Genomic DNA, 20789 nt, shown 5'->3' with positions numbered 1-20789 from the left:
CCACTCTCTAGGATCACCCTGACTTATGAGGCAAAGTTATTGGTAATGAGATTAATTTTTGTGTGGGGGCACCCAATGTATGAAACTCCTTGCTGCCAGTAGTTAGATTATCTTCCTCTGTATTAAGGTCCTTGAAGAAAGTTTGCTTTAAACAAGCATTTGATTTCTGTTATTTAATTTAATTGTTAGTAACGGCTTAATCTTGGTAAAGATTAAGCCTTTTGTGGTCTTCTTTATTACTGCTTTCAGTCTGGTTACATATTTTAATGGAAGGTTAAGATTTTGTGACTGTACATTCTGTAAACAGAATTATGAGTCCTTTTTATGTGCATATGTGTGCAATTAAATAAATAATTTAAAATAAACTTATGAGATAGTGTAGCAAATCTGAAAAATACAAAAAAATATATTCAGTTAGGCTGCACCAAAATTGTATTTTCCTTACAATTTTGCTTCTTGCAGAAGAGAAAGGTTGTTATATGGGTTTATTGAATGACCTAGATTTTATAAATAATTGCCTGTCATACTGTTCAAGACAGACAAATATACAGCTGACCAACAAAAACATGATCTGCCATATTTCTAAGAGAAATATATGTTGTTTTTTCATTCTCTAGGGTTGTAAGGACACTCGTAAGAAAGAAATGCCAGTGCCTTTTCTGCTGAAGCATTTTTAAACAAATGTAAAATCTGGGAAAGATACGGCTAAAGAAGGAATTTTTATTCCAGGATTCTTGACAGAGAATGTTTTCTTTTGCCTATATGTCTGCAGATCGAAACCAAATACAATAAATGCTGGTGTCTTTTTTTTAAAAAAAAGTCTGGATGTTTACAGCAAGCATATAATTTTCCATCATTATGGATGCCAAGAAAAATAAGAAATCATGATAAAAAGGAAGGTTTAATCATACATTTCAGCAAGCACAGACAGATCAGATTTTTGTTCTTCTTTATTGTACACATTATTTTTAGTTTTTCAACATGCAGATTAGTTCCAGAAAAATGACATGCAAAAATGTTTTTAAAGAACAGTTATGCTGGGCAGTGTAATATTGAAAATGGCAATTGTGATACTTCAACAGAAAAAGAACTACATTGTCTGCTGCAACATTTGCTCACTGTGGGTCTATATAACAATTCACTAACAGTGTCCACTGTCAAATCCTGGGCCCCTATGACTGACTCCACTGAAGTTGCACCAAAATCCTTTCAGATCTCATCATACACCTGGTGTTACATTCCCACTATAATTGTTAAAAAGAAAAAAGAAAATCCCATGTAAAAGTCAGACAAATTCACAGACTCAGCTTCTATGTAGCGCTTGGGAAAACAAAAGAGTGCATTTTGTTACGGAACACTGAGAACACAATTACAACTGAAGATAATATTGTAAACTCATGTACATGAACTTAATAAGAAAGGTCAAAACAAATAATAATAGAAGAGATAATGAAACACACAAAAAATAAAAGTAATGTAGTGAAGAAAGGTTTTGTCTTCTTCATGAAGAAAGATCTGGAGTGCTGAATGGTAGCAAGATGGAATAATAGAGCACAACAGCTAATTCAACAAAATACTAAAAAAAGTGGTTAATGAACAAATTAACTATATTAACTAACAAGCCTGAACAGAATATCTAACATGTTGTCATTCCCAAACCCCTCCCCTATTTTATCCGAATGACTTCCAGCACATTCCTAGCTTTAGTCAACAATTCTACCATACAATTTTCCTCTCTAATTAACTTCTATTTATGCTAACATACTTCCATTACGCTAACACAACATAACAAAGAATTCATATTTAAACACCAAAACCAATAACTTCACTGTCTCCCAATCTTTTTTTTACATAATCTATAAGTGGTTGCCAGGTATTCATATACATTTGAGTTAAATTTTCTTTTGTCAAGTTGTCAATTCATCTGATGTAGGAAGATCCATTAGTTTTTCTTCTCATTCTTCAACATTTGGAATTTCTTACTGCTTCTGATATTTTGCATACAGTATTCTTGCTGCTGTAATCATATAACAAAAGCAGAGTATTATTCTCTCATTCTGATTTTTCTCCATAATCAATTATATTTAAAAGAAATGACTAAGGTGTAAATATTATATCAGAATCTTATTCATCATCTTCCCTATTTTTAATCATTTTTTGCCCTTTTACAAGATCACCATTTGTGGTAAAAAGAGCCAATAGATTTATTGTATTTTTAGCATTTGCTACTTGCATTTTTATATATTTTAGCCAACCTATCTGGGGTAAGGTACCACCTATATATCATCTTAATGTAACTCTCTTTAAAGTCATAACTAGTCCTAGTGTCTAGAGCAGCAGAAAATAAGCTAGCTCCAGCTTCAATATGACATCCCTTCAAATATTTAAATGAGGCTATCAAACCACCCCTCAACCTTCTCTTCTCCATGGAGTTTATCACATGGGAGGAATTTCTCTTAATTTCGAATGAAAAGAATGTGGGGCCAGAACGCATTTACGTGAATTCGCTAGATCAGCAAATTTACGTGTATTCGAACTGTGTTCGAACTGACTTCCCACTGCTGGAAAATAACTTGCCATTGCCTGAAATTGCATGAAACCCCATGATTGCATTTGGACTGACTTTCCATTGCCTGAAATTGTGTGTAGTAGTCTATCACGCAATAACATTAAACCCCATGACTGCGTTCGGATTGCCATTGGATTATACTTCCAATTTCCCTTGTCTGATAACATCCCATGTTAAAAATATCCAGCTCCCTAAGGTGCTCCTCATAGGGCAGTGGAAGATAAGAGGACCACACAGGGACAAATGATGCTGCTGGTGAATGACTGATTTTGCAAGTGGTGTCAATGGCAGAGGTTTTACTTCTGGCACCATCATTTTCACCTCTCAGGGTTGGTGTCACTTGATGAGGTAAATGCATGGTGTCACCTCCCCCCCCCCCAATTGATCTCCACCTATACTACACAATTCAGAACCCTTATCAATGTTTTTGCATTAATGTTACTTGCGGGCAGGTGGGAGCAAGTGCTAGGCTCCCTTCATGTTCCACAGCAATGATGCCAGAGCCATGCACTGAGGGTGAAAGCATTACCTTGAAATGTGTGTGTGTGTGTGTGTATTTCACATTTGTTTGACTTGGTGCTCTACATTTGAACGACATACTCTGTGTAACTGTGGTTGATGCTTGATGTTTCATGCTTATTGTGATCCCTGGTAATGACCAGGAATATTATTAGGGCCCACCTCTGATCACCTGTCTCTTCTAGAAATACCAGGGACCAGCAGAGAGAGTCTGGAGGCACAGGAGCTCAGCTGTTTTTGTTTGTTTGTTTGTTTTCTCCCCCCCCATGGTCCTAGATTGTAATGTTTTAAGATTGTGTACTGTTTATACTGTTTTTAAGGATTATTTTCTATTTTACTTGTTTTGTTTGTTTATTGCTACGTAATCTGCTTTGTTAATTTCATTGCTGCTGTGAATTGTTATGTATTTTTGCTATTTATTGCTTTTGTGAATTGTTTCGTTATTTTATTGTTATTGTTTATTTACTTTGTATCTTCTTTACTGTTGTAACCCGCCCTGATTCCTTGTGATTGGGCAGGCAATAAATTATTATTATTATTATTATTATTATTATTATTATTACAAAGGATCATCTTGAGATCTCAGGTTTTGGCCCTGACATTTGAAGGTTTGGGATAATCTTTACCTGGAAACCTCAATGAGCACAGAAATGTGTATGGATAGTAATCCACAAACACACATAAGAGGAGGGAATCCTAAGTAGTAGCACTGAATACCATGGTATACAAGAAATGGAACTTGTGACAACCCCTCATAGCCTCTAAAAATCTCAATTTGTCAGGGTCAGTCTCAGTTAATCATAGAATCACAGAGCTGGAAGAGACCTCAAGGCCATCAAGTCCAATCCCCTGCTGACCCCCCCAACAAGCTTGTCCCATCCTCAATATGACATCCCTTCAAATATTTAAACAGGGCCGTCATGTGACATCTTCACCTTCTCCAGGATGAACATACCCTGTTCCCTAAGTCACTAGGGCATGGATTCATCATCTCACTTTTTACCTGCTTTTAAAATGGCCCAATTTCTCCCCCCTCCTCTCTATTTTGTGCTCATCTTACTTTAAATTCACTTTGAATTCAAAGTGCAAATGTAGTTTGCATTCAGTTAAGTCACCGGATGCAGTAATAGAATTAGAGTGCTAGAATGGTCTATTGTCAGTAGTGGACTGGATGAGGACAAATAAATTCAAGTTTAATCCAGACAAGATAGAAGTTCTCCTGGTCAGTCATAAAGCAGATCAGGATGTAGGGATTTTGCCTGTAGTGAATGGGTTTACCACCACCACCACCACCACCACCCCACCCTGAAATCTCAGACTTGCAGCCTGGACTCAACTCTGAGAATGGATGCCCAGGTTTCAGCAGTGGCCAGGATTGCATTTTCACAGCTAAAACTAGTGCACCAGCTGCACCCTTTTCTTGAGACACCAGATTTGGTTGTTGTGACACATGCCTTGATTACATTGTTTGAACTACTATAATGCACTCTACATGGGACTGCCTTTGGAATCTTTTCAGAAATTTCAACTGGTCCAGAATGCTGTGGCCAGAATAACTGGGGCCAGTTATAGGGAGCATATAAGTCCCTTATTGAAACAGCTTCACTGCCTACCAGTTCGTTTTCAGGCACAATTCAAAGTGCTAGTCATGACCTATAAAGCCTACCAGTTCGTTTTCAGGCACAATTCAAAGTGCTGGTCATGACGTATAAAGCCTTAGGTCTAGACTATTTTATGGAACCATAGAATTAGAAGAGACTATAAGGGCCATTTAGACCAACACCCTGCCATGCAAGAACTCTCTATCAAAGCATACCTGACAGATGGCTATCCAGCCTCTGTTTAAAAATCTCCAAAGAAGAAGATTCCACCATACTCAGAGGGAGTGTGTTCCACTGTTGAACAGCTCTCACTATCAGGCAGTTCCTCCTAATGTTTAGGTAGAATCTCTTTTCCTGTAACTTGTATCCATTGTTCTGGGCCCTATTCTCTAGAGTACCAGAAAACAAGCTTGCCCCCTCCTCAACATGACATCCCTTCAAATATTTAAATAGAGCTATCATATCACCTCTTAACCCTCTCTTCTCCAAGCTAAACATATCCAGCTCCCCAGGTCTCTCCTTGTAGGGCATCATTTCCAGATCATTCACCATTTTGGTTGACCTCCTCTTGACACGCTCCAACTTGTCATCATCTTTTTTGAATTGCGATGCCCAGAACTGGACATAATATTCCAGGTGAAGCCTGACCAAAGCATAGTAGAGTTCCCTATTACTTCCTTTGAGCTAGGCAATATACTTGATTGAGGCAGCCTAGAATCGTATTGGCTTTTTTAGCTGTCATATTTGAGAGACTGTATCTCCCCATATGAACCTGCCAGAGCCCCAAGATCTTCAGTGGAAGGCTTTCTCTCAGTCCTGCCAAAAGTGGCTGCTCCCACCCTCTGGAACTCCCTTCCAGGAGAGACTAGACTGGCCCCCTCCCTGCTTTCCTTTTGCTGGCAAGAAAAAATGGTTTCATTCAGGCTGGCTTTTAATAAATAATCATGAGATGGCTTTTATATGGGGTGATTATTATGTATATTGTAGTTTCAATGTACATCATTTTATACTGTTTTTATTTGATGTTTTTAATTGTTTTTAAAACTTTTATTGTAAAGTCTTTAAAAATATTTTTGTTTGTGAGGCCTCTTGGGTCCCTTTCTGGGGGAAAGGAGGCATAAAAATGAAATAAATAAATAAATAAATAGTATGAAAGACTCCCTGGACTGTCTCCTCTGACTGGCAACAGTTTTTTTTTCTCTTTTGTCAGTGAGTGAATCCACTCTGGGTCTTACAAGCTATCCAATGGGCTGAATTCTGATTCCAAAGTAGGTTTAGCATCCTATGTATCCTTTAAAATTAACCTAAAACCTGGAATGAGTTTACTGTCCTTTCCCAACATGAAATCCCATAGTTGTCCTGATTCCATGGAATCCTATAGTTGTCCTGATTTGGCAAGTATAGTCCCAATTATTCCTCTGACATCCAGTTTTTAAAAGCTACTTTTAAAATGTCCCAATTCCTCTCTCCTCCCCCCACTTCCCCCCTTTGTCTTACTTCCATTGCTGAAAACTGAGTTCAAATTAATAGAACCATAGTTTCCAAGTCAAGGGAAGTAATCGTCTGACTATATTCTGCACTAGTTAGGTCTCACTGTGGAGTACTGCTTTCAGTTCTAGATGCCACATTTTAAGAAGGGCATAGATAAGTTGGGGTGAGTTCAGAGAAGGGCAGTGAGGAGAATAAGAGATATGGAAAACAAAATATATGAAGAGAGGTTGAAAGAGTTGGGCATATTTACCTTCATGAAGAGAAGACAAGTTTGAGGGATGACATGATCAACTCTTTAAATACCTCAAGGGCTGCCACAAAGAGCAGGGTGCAGGCTTATTCTCTAAGAACATTTTGATTGAACATTAGAAGGGACATCTTAGCAATGAAAGTAATCAGCAATGGAGCCAACTGCCTAGAGAGATGGTGGAGTCTTCTTTGGGTGTCGTCAGAAATAGGCTGGACAATTATCTGCTAGGGATACTCCAGCTGGAAATCCTGCACTGAGCAGGGGGCTGGACTTCATAAGCCTACAGGGCCTCTTCCAACTCTATGAGATGACTATGTCAGTCACTACTTCCCCACTGACTGGGGAAGAAACATTGCAAATGAAACATAAGGCTTAAACCAGGGGTAGGCAACCTTTTTGAGCCGGGGGCTGGGTTGCTGACCCTCAGACAACTGGTGGGCCGAAGCCAAAAAATAAATAGTTAAATAAGGCGGGAGGAGCCGAGAAGGAGGGAGGAGGCCGCCGGTGGTGGCCCCGCGGGCCCCTTCTCAGCCTCTGCGGAGGCTTTGGCCTCCACAGAGGCCGAGAAGGAGGGAGGAGGCTGCTGCCGGCGGCCCTGTGGGCTGCTTCGCAGCCTGTGCGGAGGCTTTGGCTTACACATAGGCTGAGATGGAGGGAGGAGGCCGCTAGTGGCGGCCCCCTTCTCGGTCTCTGCAGAGGCTTCGGCCTCCATAGAGTCCAAGACAGAGGGTGGAGCCTGCCGGTGGCGGCCCAGCGGGCCCCTTCTCAGCCTCTGCAGAGGCTTCGGCCTCCACAGAGGCCAAGACAGAGGGAGGAGTCTGCCGGTGGCGGCCCCGCGGGCCCCTTCTCGGCCTCTGAGGAGCCTTCGGCCTCCCAAAAGGCCAAGACAGAGGGAGGAGCCTGCCGGTGGCAGCCCCGCGGGCCCCTTCTTGGCCTCTGCGGAGGCTTTGGCCTCCACAGAGGCTGAGAAGGAGGGAGGAGGCCGCTGGCGGTGGCCCCCCTCGCAACCTTTCAGCCTGTGCGGAGGCTTCGGCTTACACATAGGCCGAGACGGATGGAGGAGGCCGCCAGCGGCGGCCCTGCGGGCCCCTTCTCAGCCTGTGCAGAGGCTTTGGCCTCCACATAGGCCGCGACGGATGGAGGAGGCCGCCAGTGGCAGCTCCCTTTTCGGCCTCTGCAGAGGCTTCGGCCTCCACAGAGGACAAGAAGGAGGGAGGAGACCACGGGGAGGCGGGGAGGGTGGCGCGGCCGCGTGCAGGAGGCGCCGCCCCCACCTTCACCTCCTTCGCCCCAGGCCTCGCTGCCCTCCTCTTCCTCCGCCTCCTCCGCGCAGCCATGCGCAGAGGAGGAGGAGGAGGAGGGGGAGGGCAGTGAGGCCCCGTGGGCGCCCGGAACAGCACGGAAGCTGCGGCGGGGGCAGCAATCGGCGGCAGGACCATGCTGGGGCCGGTCCCAAGGCCTCGGCAGGCCAGATCCGGCGAAGTGGGCTCTAGGTTGCCAACCCCTGGATTAAACAATCCATAACTCACTCTGAGAGTCTTTGTGGCTGAAGAGTAGGGTATAAATACTCTAAATGAATGAATGAATGAATGAATGAGACTTTATTTATATTCCGCCGTTCCTTTGATCACGGCGGTTCACAACATAGTAAATACAAATTGTAACAGCAACAATCCCCCCATATTAAAACAGTACAATACATCAGTACAATAACAAGTAAATGATGTAACTTGTTCACTATGTTCACATCAAGGCTGAATTTTTTTTACCAGGGGTTTCCTGGTTCACAGTTCCTGGAATGTACATAACTTTTTACATTACTGTGAATGACAAAAAGACTCTATATTTCCAAATCAACATCACTATTAAAATTATTTTGCCAATGAAGAAAAGAAAGCAAGATCATCTGCCATTTAATATTGAGAAAATAGTTTTCTTCATTTATTTATTAAAATATTTATATCCCGCCATATATCTAAGATATCAGAGTTCCAAACAATAAAATCAAATTAAAACAACAAACAACAATTATTTAAATCAACTCCTATTATTAAATCATTTATCACTTAAAACCAGACAAATTAAAACCATTTAAAACAATTTAAAATCATTGCTTTTTTCTATTTGTTCTGTTTTATGAAAGGCTATATTGTGATGAATTAAAATTCACAAAAAGGATGTTAAAGTTTAGATAGACGGGTGAGCTATACAATAAAATCTTCTCAAACTGTCAAAATCATGTGAACTACATTTTGATCCACCTACACATAGCCTCAAACTTCCTGCCATTAATTTACTAAACATGTCATGTAGAAAACAAAAATAACAATTGTTGGGGGGGGGTGTATGTGTGGAAAAAAAGACTGTCAGCTAGTTGATAGTCACAACAAATCGGCCCACTCACAAGTCCACATGCTGATGCTGGAGGCTTTCTAAACATGTTTTTTCCTCCTCAATGGAGGGATCGGGGGGGGGGGGGGGAAATCACCTCAATATAACACTGTCTTTTCTGTTGCTGTAGCCACATCCATACTAGCAAGCAAGAAACGTCATCCCATTTCTGCGGTAGGCACTCTGTCAAAGAAAGAAAATCTGTAATGAATTATCACATCAACTTAAACAACAAAAAGGGCTGCAAAGCTGTCTTCCTGTTTTGTAGACTATTCTGGTTGCAATATAATAGCAAATTTAATGTTAACATTTCTGGTAGGGAAGCATTAAGCAACCACTTTTTCTATTAAAAACTCTGTGTGGTTAGCAAGTGGTTAGTGATTCTATTTTAGGAAATGTGCAAAAATATGACATCCTATTCTGTTAATCACCTAATGCATAAATAAATGAGGTCAAAGCTAGTATTTTAACATACTTGTCCTTCAAAGACCAGTGCAATTTTTGCAAAAGATTCACTTCTGTTTTAAGTAGAATAAACTACTGTGATATTTTAAACTTCTCTCACAATTGTTTTACACTCCATGCTAGAAACTATTGCATTTATATAAACAAACGTCATAACAACAACATTTCCAATGCCCCATAACGTTTTTCTACTTAGATGGACTTCCCCAGTAGTGTTGTTTCCAACACTATGCTACCTTGCCTCATGTCCTTTGGGGTTGTGAATGGTAGCAAAGAAATAATCAAAGTCAATGTTATCACATGTGAAAAAGGAAATCAGTATTTAGAAAAATCAAACTATTTCTGTTGCTTTATTAAAGCTGCCTTAAGATAATTGGCATTCCCATTTTAAAGGTGGAGACCACACTATAAATTGTTGAGTCTCCCTTTCCAAAATGCTTGGGACAAAAGGTGTTTTGGATTTTGGACTGAATTTTAAAATATTCACATATACATAATGAGATCTCTTTGAGATGGCATCCAAGTCTTAACACAAAATGTATGCCAAACATCTACAGGTTAAATTAAAGGATTGGCTGAAAACTTAGAATGATTTGAAGGATGAACAGGCAGGTTTCAGGGCCGGTAGATCAACCATAGACCATGCAATGATATTACAAAACCTAGTAGACATATATTCTCACTCAGCCCAACCTCTTTATGGAGCATTCATTGATTGTAAGTCTGCATTTGACACTGTTTCTAGACCTAGACTGTGGGGAAAAACTAAAGATTACTTCTATGGATAAACGCCTTCTCTTATTACTCATTAAAATTCATGAAAACACTAGTCTGACGGTAAGATGTAGCATCCAAGGACATGTCTCCAAGGAAATACGAGTGAGGAAAGGAGTCAGACAAGGGTGTGTTTTGGCCCCAATCCTATTCAATTATTATATAAACTCGCTAATTTCCTTTCTGAGCAACTCTTCCTTTCACCCCCCCCCATCCCGGCATGATAGCTAATAGACATATTATGTGCTGATGACGCAGTTATATTATCTTTGACCCTCATAGGCCTTAAGAGAGCTCTAAAATCTCTTGCTCACTATTGCATTGAGGAAAAATTAATATTAATTTTTTCTAAGACTAAGAAATTGGATGTTGGAAAGGTAGTCTATTGAACAGGTTACAATCTTTAAATAATTGGGGATTGTATTTCAAGCTTCAGATAGAAGAAATGCTCACTTAGATTATGTCATTCGAAAAGCCCAAAGAATGGCAAATACTATTCAAAATTATTCTTTCTCCAAGGGAGCCCAGTTTATCCCCGCCACAATTAAACTTTTCACAGCCAAAGCAAGAACACAATTGCTATATGGAGCTCAATTAGGACCTTATACTGACATAACTGCCCTTGAACGAGTACAAACAAAGTTTCTGAGGAAGATATTTCAGGTAGCACGCTGTGTACCAAATGCTGTACTGCGAAGGGAAGCAGGGATTAGTAAAACTGAGTCTAGTCTGTGGATTAACATATTTACTTACTGGTTTAAATTAAATAAAAATCCTAGAGGATTAGCCCAGTTAATCCTGGTAGACACTCATAAATCCTCTTGGAAAATAGCTATGATCAAGAAATTGAATCTCCTAGGACTTTCCAGAGTTACCATTCTAAAGCTAGAAACAGATCAAGCAAAATCAGCTATCAAACAAAGGATCTTAGACATTGAAGGCCAGATGGAAATTGCTGCTTTCTTTAGGTATACAGTGGTTAATAATCAAATGTTGGTCTCTTCTCCAGCTTCTTACCTATTTCATGTTACAATACCTAAATGTAGGAGAGCTCGATTTAATACTCTCCCAACAGCAGTGCTAGAAGGAAGATATAGGAAAACACCTTATGAATCTCGGCTCTGCCAGTGCGATGGTGGTGTTATTGAAACCACAGAGCATGTTCTTTTGTACTGTCATTTTTATAAAGACATTCGCCATCAGTTGATTACTCCTCTCCCCATACAGTCCTCCTCGCACTCTCAGATCGGGCAGGAAACATTTATTAAGAGTTCCTAAAGCAAGATATACTCCATCTCGGAGGGCATTTTCCATCTCAGCCCCACAGTTTTGGAACTCCCTGCCCAACAAGCTCCGCATTGTCACCTCCCTTGATGTATTCAAGAGGAATTTGAAGACCTTCCTATTCCGCCAGGCTTTTCCCCATGTGTCTTTATCTTTTGTCTCCCTTTGATGATGTATACTGTTCAATCCAGCTATTTGTTATGGTTTTAATGCTTTGTAATAATTGGTTTTAGATGCTGTATAGTTTTAATTGCCATGGGTGGTTGGTTTGTACACTGTTGAGGATATATGTTGCTCTAACTGTTTTTGTTGCAATTTATTGTTGGAAACCGCTATGACCTACACAGGAATAGCGGTATATAAATAAAAATTTTATTATTTATTATTATTTATTAAATAAATACCCTGGCCATACTGACACTTTTTATTTATGTTATCTTCTGGATAATTGGAAACCAAATGTTGTTCACAAGGTAGCAAAATTTTGCTATATTGTATGCAAATTATGCCCCCAACTGGTTGACGGAAACTGAAATGTCTATAGCTGATCTGAAATTGTATTTGAAATTGTTTTAACAATTTTTAATAACTGTACTGTGCTATTATTATTTTATCGATTTTTGTATTAGTCAATGACTGAATAAATTTTACTACTACAGCTGGGCAAGGCAAAGTTCAGAGAGGAAGAAGTGGTGATTTCTGCCATTTCTAATCCTAACGTTTTCCTATTTTTCCTACTTTGCCTCCTTGCAGTGCTTTGATAATATAAGTTTGCCATAGATTCTTAGCTGAGGGTTATGCACCAGTACATTTGGTGCTTGAAGACTGTCCATCAATATTACAGTGATACACAATCTGTTGTGTGCCTTAAAGTTGTTTCTGACTCATGGTGATCCTAAGGCGACCTTATCACAGGGTTTCCTTGGCAAGACTTGTCCAAAGAAGAGGGTTGCCTTTGCCTTTTTCTGAGGCTGAGAGAGTGTAATTTACCTAAGGTCACCCAATGGGTTTCCATGGCTGAGTGGGGATAAAACTCTGCTGTCCAGAGTCTTAGTCAAACACTCAAACCACTACACCAAACTGGCTCTTTACATGCAATTATTTGTTATGACTCTTTCCATGTGGATATGCATATAGATATATTGCTAGAAGTGTTGGAATCAACTGCTGTTGTCCCAAGATGGAATGCCCAATGGTCCTATTGCTTGGGGTGAGATAAAGTGTACCCCAGCACATCTGGAAGTTGTGAAGTTGGGGAAACATCAGTGTCAGCCTATCTCTTAGCACAGTGCAGTAATAATCTTATTACAAGAATGCAGACATTTAGCTCTGACAGCAGATTATGGATTTTATTCTCTATGAATAATTAGGCTCCCAAATTAATTTATTAGCGTTTGGAAATAGCCCAGAAAGGATCTGTAATGTATCCTCTGCTCTAGGGTGATATAAACTGTACCCCAAACATAACAGTATGGGTCAGTCTATATTTTGCTGTTCCAGAACTGATACATCATCATTTCAAACAAAGGGAAGAGAGAAATTTTACCTAGTAAGCAGAGGTCAGACATGCACCTGCTTTTAAAAACTATAATATAGATATCCACCAGTAAACAGCAGGAATAAAAATGTGGTCCAAGTTGGCAGTCATGCACAGCATATGCAAAGTACAGAAATGTGTGATTAGTACTAAAACTGAGTTCATGCATCCGTTCACACATACATCCAGTTTTCTCCCTTATCTTTTCAGCAACCAAACTGGGGAAGGGAAAAGTCGTTTTAGTTGTTGATACTGTTAGACAATGGGGAGTCAGAAATTCCTTCTGAACTAATACATATAATTCAGAAATCTATCAGTATAACCTCATCACAACTAATGGATTAATATTAATTACGTTAATGATATTTTTATCAAAAATTTAAAGCAGAGTATAACACATTCCGCAAAATGTGGTGGAGTGTTCTGCTTTGGAGGGTTTTAAACAGAGGCTGGATGGCCATCTGTCGGGGATGCTTTGATTTTGAGTTCTTGCATGGCAGGGGGTTGGAGTGGATGGCCCTTGGAGTCTCTTCCAGCTCTATGATTCTATTCTATATAACACCCTTTTCTCAAATGAAATTTAATATAATTTTGAGGGCATTTTACAAGCAGTGTCATTTCCGTTTTCTATGTTGTCCACCCTCACTCTTTCCCATTCCCCCTATCATCTTCATCAGAGTATTTTGCCCCACACTGTGGAGTAGAAGCAGTAGTGAACAGGTAACGTTATGAGTAGCAAAGAGTGGGAGGGAGGGAGGGAGTAAGGCAAAGTCAGTGTCCCACTGTCTGATTATAAAGACTGAACACTTAACTAAGCAACTGTACAGTGAATGAGAGAAATAGAGAAAGATGGACTGGATAGAAAAACATCAAGATAGTCTGAGGAGAGAGATGAAGGTGAGTTTGTGGTTTTGAGGTCAGTGCTTTGGTTCCACTGTTTGGAGGCTTATGTGGGTGTTTTTGACTAAGTGCTCTTCCTGAAGAATAAGTGGCCAGGGCTTCTGCTGTGTAACTGCTGTCCCTGTATCACTGTTGCTTCAGTCTCTGGAGCTTAACAAATAGGAAGAGGAAATTTGGGGGGGGGGGCACTTCACAGGAGATTTGGAGAGGTCAGCCTAGACAGCTGTGCCACTGCATATATAAAATTATAAACATGTATGATGATGGAGTTGTTGTGGTGACCTATAACATCTGTGCCGTGGTTGTTTGCTTGCCAGAGGTTCTGCCATGCTATATCTGCAGCAAGTGCAAGGTGGGTTCCCTGTTGGAAGAGAAAGTGAGGCCCATGTGTTAGGAAGGATCGAATTTCAAACAGTTCCAGTGAGAAAGAAAAACGGGAGGTGTCTCAAGAAACCAGGATGGATGACTAAGGAACTTTCAACCGAGCTAAGTTTGAAACGGAACATGTATAAGAAATGGAAAAAGGGGGAAATCACAAAAAAGGAATTCAAAGAAATAGCAGGCATGTGCAGGGGTAAAGTCAGAAAAGCTAAAGCGCAGAATGAACTCAGGCTTGCTAGAGAGGTTAAGAACAATAAAAAGGGCTTTTTTGGATATGTCCGCAGCAAAAGGAAGAAGAAGGAAACGGTAGGGCCACTGCGTGGAGAAGATGGCAAAATGCTAACAGAAGACAGAGAAAAGGCAGAATTACTAAACACCTTCTTTGCCTCAGTCTTCTCAGAAAAGGCAAAGGGTGCTCAACCTGAGGATAATGGAGCAAAGGACAGAATAGAGGAATTTCAGCTCAGAATAAGTAAAGAGATAGTAGAGGAATATCTTATTAATCTAAATGAATTTAAGTCTCCAGGACCAGATGAACTCCATCCAAGGGTATTAAAAGAACTGGCAAATGTAATATCGGAGCCATTGGCAATAATCTTTGAAAACTCCAGGAAAACAGGAGAGATCCCAGCAGACTGGCGAAGGGCAAACGTTGTCCCCATCTTCAAAAAGGGGAAAAAAGAGGATCCCAACAATTATCGTCCAGTTAGTCTGACATCAGTACTAGGAAAGATTCTGGAGCAGATCATTAAACAGAGAGTCTGTGAACATCTAGAAGGCAATGCCATAATCACAAAAAGTCAACATGGGTTTCAGAGAAACAAGTCATGCCAGACAAACCTGATCTCTTTCTTTGATAAAATTACCAGCTTGGTAGATGAAGGGAATGCTGTGGATATAGTATATCTTGATTTCAGTAAGGCCTTTGACAAAGTTCCCCATGACATTCTTGCAAACAAGCTTGTAAAATGTGGGCTAGACAAAGGAACTGTTAAATGGATCTGTAATTGGTTGACCGGCCGAACCCAAAGGGTGCTCAACAATGGCTCCTTTTCATCCTGGAGAGAAGTGACCAGTGGGGTCCCACAGGGCTCTGTCCTGGGCCCAGTGCTATTCAACATCTTTATCAATGACCTGGATGACAGAATTGGGAGCATACTTATCAAATTTGCAGATGATACCAAATTAGGGGGAATAGCTAATACCCCAGAGGACAGGATCAAGATTCAAAATGACCTGAATAGACTAGAAAGCTGGGCCAAAGCTAACAAAATGAAATTCAACACAGAGAAATGTAAGGTATTGCACTTAGGGCGGAAAAATAAAATGCACAAATATAGGATGGGTGACACCTGGCTGAATGAAACTACGTGTGAAAGGGATCTAGGAGTCCAAGTAGACTACAAGTTGAACATGAGTGAACAGTGTGATGCGGCAGCTAAAAAGGCCAATGCTATTTTAGGCTGCATCAATAGAAGTATAGTGTCTAGATCAAGAGAAGTAATAGTGCCACTGTATTCTGCTTTGGTCAGGCCCCACCTAGAATATTGTGTCCAGTTCTGGGCGCCACAATTCAGAAAGGACATTGAGAAACTGGAGCGTGTCCAAAGGAGGGCGACAAAAATGGTGAAGGGTCTGGAAACCATGCCCTATGAGGAACAACTTAGGGAGCTGGGGATGTTTAGCCTGGAGAAAAGAAGGTTAAGAGGTGATATGATCGCCCTGTTTAAATATTTGAAGGGATGTCATATTGAAGAGGGAGCAAGCTTGTTTTCTGCTGCTCCAGAGAACAGGACCCGGAACAATGGATGCAAGCTACAGGAAAAGAGATTCCACCTGAACATTAGGAGGAACTTCCTGACAGTAAGGGCTGTTCGACAGTGGAATGCACTCCCTCGGAGGGTGATAGAGTCTCCTTCCTTGGAGGTCTTTAAACAGAGGCTGGATGGCCATCTGTCAGGGATGCTTTGATTTGGATTTCCTGCATGGCAGGGGGTTGGACTGGATGGCCCTAGTGGTCTCTTCCAACTCTATGATTCTATGATTTGGGGAATTTTAATTAGCTCAAATTTAGCCGAGAGGTGGCCCTAACAACGCTACGTGCCGGAATCGTGTACCAGTAGTGTATACCAGAGGTCGCCAACAAGCCCAGGAGGAAGAGACGCTGATACCAATTAGGTGCAATTAAAAGGGTATCGTTTATTATAGCACAAGAAAATCATACAACAAAAGGGGAGCATGCATACACACACACACACAATGCCACAGCAGGGGAGGGGTAAGCTCAGGAGATAGGTTTGGAAAAGAGAGACACCAGGAGGATATACTACCTTAGAAGTCTTCTCTGAGAAGTCCTGATGAAGCTTGGATGGACAGTGAATCACGGCCGCAGGAATGGGAAAGAGGGCTATGGAGGCTTAAGAGCAGGGTTCAAATTGGTGTGGACCAACTTGCAACCTGGTCACAGTGAGCGCTCATTTTAGCTCAGTGATTTCAGCAAAGCTCAATGCTCAAAGAACCCGGTGCTCAAAAACCCAAAGAGTGTCCGAAAACCTGAGGTTAGTGCAAAACATATCCGGAGGCTATGGGACTTGCTAGACAAAGGTGTTGATTGCTTGGGCTTTGTTAAGCCAAGGGCAAGCAATGTGTTACACAATGCACTCAGGTCTGGACACAATTCGGAAGGGCATCCAACTTGATTACTAAGTCGTTAAGCTGATCACTGGCCCATTAAGTGAGAAGCCAAGTAAGTCTATTGTCTTACTTGGGTACAGAGGCGATTCTGGTTTGGCGACTCCCCAAACTTCCTATGGAAATTCCCAGTTCTTAGCCTTTTCTCTAGGGCTCTGCCTTTTCAGGGCGAGCTGCCTACATGGTCTCTCCACTTTTAGGTTAATGGCGGGTCTTCTATGGGGTCAGTCAGGGGTCATAGCACAGACTGCATGTATGCAAAATTTTATTAAATCCAAACTTGGTAACAGTCCCCCCTCCCCGCGAAAGTGTCAAGACCTATGCGCATGTGTGGGGTTGGGCGACTTTTGAATTAAATGCCTTTGTCTAAAATTTTGGGGTGAGAATTTGAATGGGAGCATGGCTTGCTAGGTCAGTGTCTTCTAGTGGTGCTGAGGGGTATGGGAGGGAGAAAGATTTGCCTGGAACCCATTCACACAGGGGCAATAATATAACAACAACAATAATAATAATTGCAGGAGGAAATCAATAAAGCACACAGTAAAGCAATCTGGGTTCAATACACAGAGCAAGCAAAAGGCAATGCAGAAATACTGAGTATTGACTGTTTTGAGTCCATAGAGTGACTGAATGTCTCTTGGGGTGTGCCTGCCACTGCGGGCACCTTGATCTTGAGATTATATATATGTGAGCAGGCTGATAAATACCGAGTGTCTTCTGGATGGAAATTCCCAGTTCTTAGCCTTTTCTCTAGGGCTCTCTGCAGGGCGAGCTGCCTACGTGGTCTCTCCACTTTTAGGTTAATGGCAGGTCTTCTATGGGGTCAGTCAGGGGTTATAGCACAGACCGCATGTACCCAAAATTTTATTAAATCCAAACTTGGTAACACATATGTATCTACACTAATCCGTGAAAATGAAGGGTTTTTTTTAGAAAGAGTGGAGCAGACCCTCCTGGAAGGGCAGGACATGGGACATGCCCCTAGACAGGGTGGCAATTCCCATGTGTAGGAAATGGAAGAAGGGGAAATTGCCAAAGAAGAATATAAACAAATTGCCAGTAACTGTAGGGGGAAAGTCAGAAAATCTGAATGAACTCAGGGTTGCTTAAAAATAATAAATAGCGGTTTCTGGGTTATGTTTGGAACAAGAGGAAGAACAAGGAAATAGCAGGACCACTGCATAGAGAAAATGGTGAAGTGCTAACAGGGAGAGAGAGAGAGAGAGAGGCCAAACTGTTTACTATTTCTTTCCCTCAGTCTTCTCCCCAACGGAAAACATTGCTCTAAGTGGTAAAAATAGAATGAATCATGCTGTCAGAGGACCACAGCCCAGAATAGGTAAATGTAAAACAATGCCTAGCTGCTCTAAATGAATTCAACTCTCCAGGGCTAGATGAACTACACTCATGAATACTAAAGGAACTTGTAGATACAATCTCAGAACCACTGTAAATAAACTTAGTGAATTCTAATTAGAAGCCGAAGATAGAGAAGTTCATTCTATCTGCACAAGTGTAGATTGTGGCATAGACAATGAACTAATCTAAAAAATTAGAGTAAAGCTAAAGAAATACATGGTGTCCTGGAATTTTCAGGGAAATTTTAATTTAATTTATTAGATATTAAGATAAAATGGTTGTGCATGCACTCTGTATTAGATGTTACAAGGTATGTGTCAGGAGAGGGTGAGAGAAAAGAACATTGGAAGTGGTGATTAGAATATCAGAGGATTTTGAATGAGATGAAATGAGAATGAAAGCTAACAAATGTGGCAAACAAAACAATGACCCACAGTCTGGAAACATTTAATAGCAGTGGCATCAGAGGGAGAGTCCTGGGTGTGGGTCCAGAGCCAGCCCCTATTCCACCATCCCCACTGGCAGCAGCAGCAACGGAGAGAGAGGCTTGGACTTGGCTATAAAGCCAGCCCCATTTCCACCACCTCCACTACCAGCAGCACCAGAGGGACAGTACTGTTTGTGTGGGCGTGGACAGGAGTGCCACCCTCTAAGCTCCTGCCTGTCCTGGATCTCTCTTCCCCTGCCAGACACTACAGAATGCCTGTTAGAGAAGTTTTTCGGTCAAGGTTTGAGATTTGCTGACTTTGGGGCAAGCGAAAATAAATTTTGCTTCATACTCCTTGTATTCATGTTGTATGCATTCTATCAAATGCTTTTGTTCCCACTTCCCAAGACAGAGTTGAACCACATCGACAGGATGCCAGGGAGAAGGAATCTGAAGAGATGTCTGCAAAGGTATTCAGGCCAAGAAAGAAAATATCTCTTTACCACTGCAAACCGCCTTGAGCTCCCGGCTTGAGAAATAACGACAAGAGCACTTCAAGCTTTCACTCTACACGAGGGCTTTAATAAATAAATTACTTTAATAAATAAGTTATTTCTCAACCAAACAACCATAACAACAAAAACAGAGAGGCAGTTACTCTAACACCAAGTGTCATAACTGACACACTCTCTCAGAAGGACTGACAACATCAACATTCCATAATGCAAGTGTCAACTGTCAACTGCCACCAAAATGTAATAGGTTCCGCTACAGCTCTATCTTGTGGTCACATAAATGTCATTTTCTAACATAAACCTCCCCATCTCCCTAAGTCATTCCTCATAGGACATGGTTTCCAGACCCTTCACCATTTTGGTTGCCCTCCTTTGGACATGCTCCAGTTTCTCAACGTCTTTTTTGAATTGTGGTGCCCAGAACTGGACAAAGTATTCCAGGTGGGGCCTGACCAAAGCAGAATAGAGTGGCACTATTATTTCCCTTGATCTAGACACTATACTTTTATTGATGCAACATAAAATCGCATTGGCTTTTTTAGCTGCCACATCGCACTGTTGACTCATGTTCAACTTATCGTCTACTTGGACTCCTTGATCCCTTTCACATGTAGTCACGTTCAACCAGGTGTACCCCATCCTATATCTGTGCATTTCATTTTTCCACCCTCAGTGCAGTACCTTACATTTCTCCATCTTGAATTTCATTTTATTAGCTTTGGCCCAGCTTTCTAGTCTATTCTGGTCATTTTGAATTTTAATCCTGTCCTCTGGGGTATTAGCTATTCCTCCTAATTTGGTGTCATCACCAAATCACCATTGCAAATTTGATAACAATGCCCCCAATTCTGTCATCCAAGTCATTGATATAGATGTTGAAATGCACTGGACCCAGGACAGAGCCCTGTGGGACCCCATTAATCTCTTCTTTCCAGGATGAAAAGAAGCCATTAGGAGGAACTTCCTGACAGTAATGGCTGTTCGACAGTGGAACACACTCCCTCAGAGTGTAGTGGAGTCTCCCTCCTTGGAGCTCTTTAAACAGAGGCTGGATGGCCCATCTGTCAGGTATGCTTTGATGAGAGTCCCTGCATGGCAGGGGGTTGGACTGGATGACCCTTGTGGTCTCTTCCAACTCTACGATTCTATGATTCTAATCACTGTGGCTATATCTGCCTTCCCCAGGAAAGGCTGCAGCTGGCACATGAGCCAAAGCTGGTCAAAGGCACTCCTGGCCACTGCAGCCGCTTTCCATTCCAAAAGCAGCACTGGGTTCAAGACCACTTCCAAGCTATGATTCTGATCTTTCAGAGGGAGTGCAATCCCATCCAGAACAGGCTGTAATCCCAAACGGAGGTTGGGTTTCCTACCAACTAATAACACTTCCATTTTATGTTGATTGAGTCACATTTTATTCACGTGCATCCAGTCCTTCACTGCATTCGGACAATTAATCAGGACTTCTAGTCTTCTTGGCATCAGTTGTAAAAGAGACAAAGCGGTGTATGATCAGCATACACTCAGCATACATGCTGAGGACACCCAACCCCCAAACTTCAGAAGAACTCCTCCAGTACTTTCAGTGTAGATGTTAAAAGGCACAAGGGGCCATATACAGCCATGTGGAACACCACA

General features: G+C 41.3%; 1 protein-coding gene across 7 annotated transcripts in view; it reads right to left on the bottom strand.

The window, feature by feature from the left end:
* Positions 1-932: 932 nt before the first annotated feature.
* Positions 933-20789, bottom strand: part of SUPT3H (SPT3 homolog, SAGA and STAGA complex component) — a 252130-nt gene continuing 232273 nt past the window's right edge. For all 7 annotated transcript variants that reach the window (XM_042477039.1, XM_042477031.1, XM_042477021.1 and 4 more), the window contains 2 exons: positions 8919-9004; positions 933-2017 (listed from right to left, as the gene is read on the bottom strand). In XM_042477039.1, coding sequence (XP_042332973.1) covers positions 8963-9004 — 42 coding nt within the window. In that variant the 3' untranslated portion in view covers positions 933-2017; positions 8919-8962. The remainder of the gene's footprint in view (positions 2018-8918; positions 9005-20789) is intronic.

Source organism: Sceloporus undulatus, chromosome 1, assembly GCF_019175285.1.
Source record: "Sceloporus undulatus isolate JIND9_A2432 ecotype Alabama chromosome 1, SceUnd_v1.1, whole genome shotgun sequence".
Classification (NCBI taxonomy): Eukaryota; Metazoa; Chordata; class Lepidosauria; order Squamata; family Phrynosomatidae; genus Sceloporus; species Sceloporus undulatus.
Note: the sequence above shows the minus strand (reverse complement) of the source record. Positions and strands in the feature narration are given on the sequence as shown.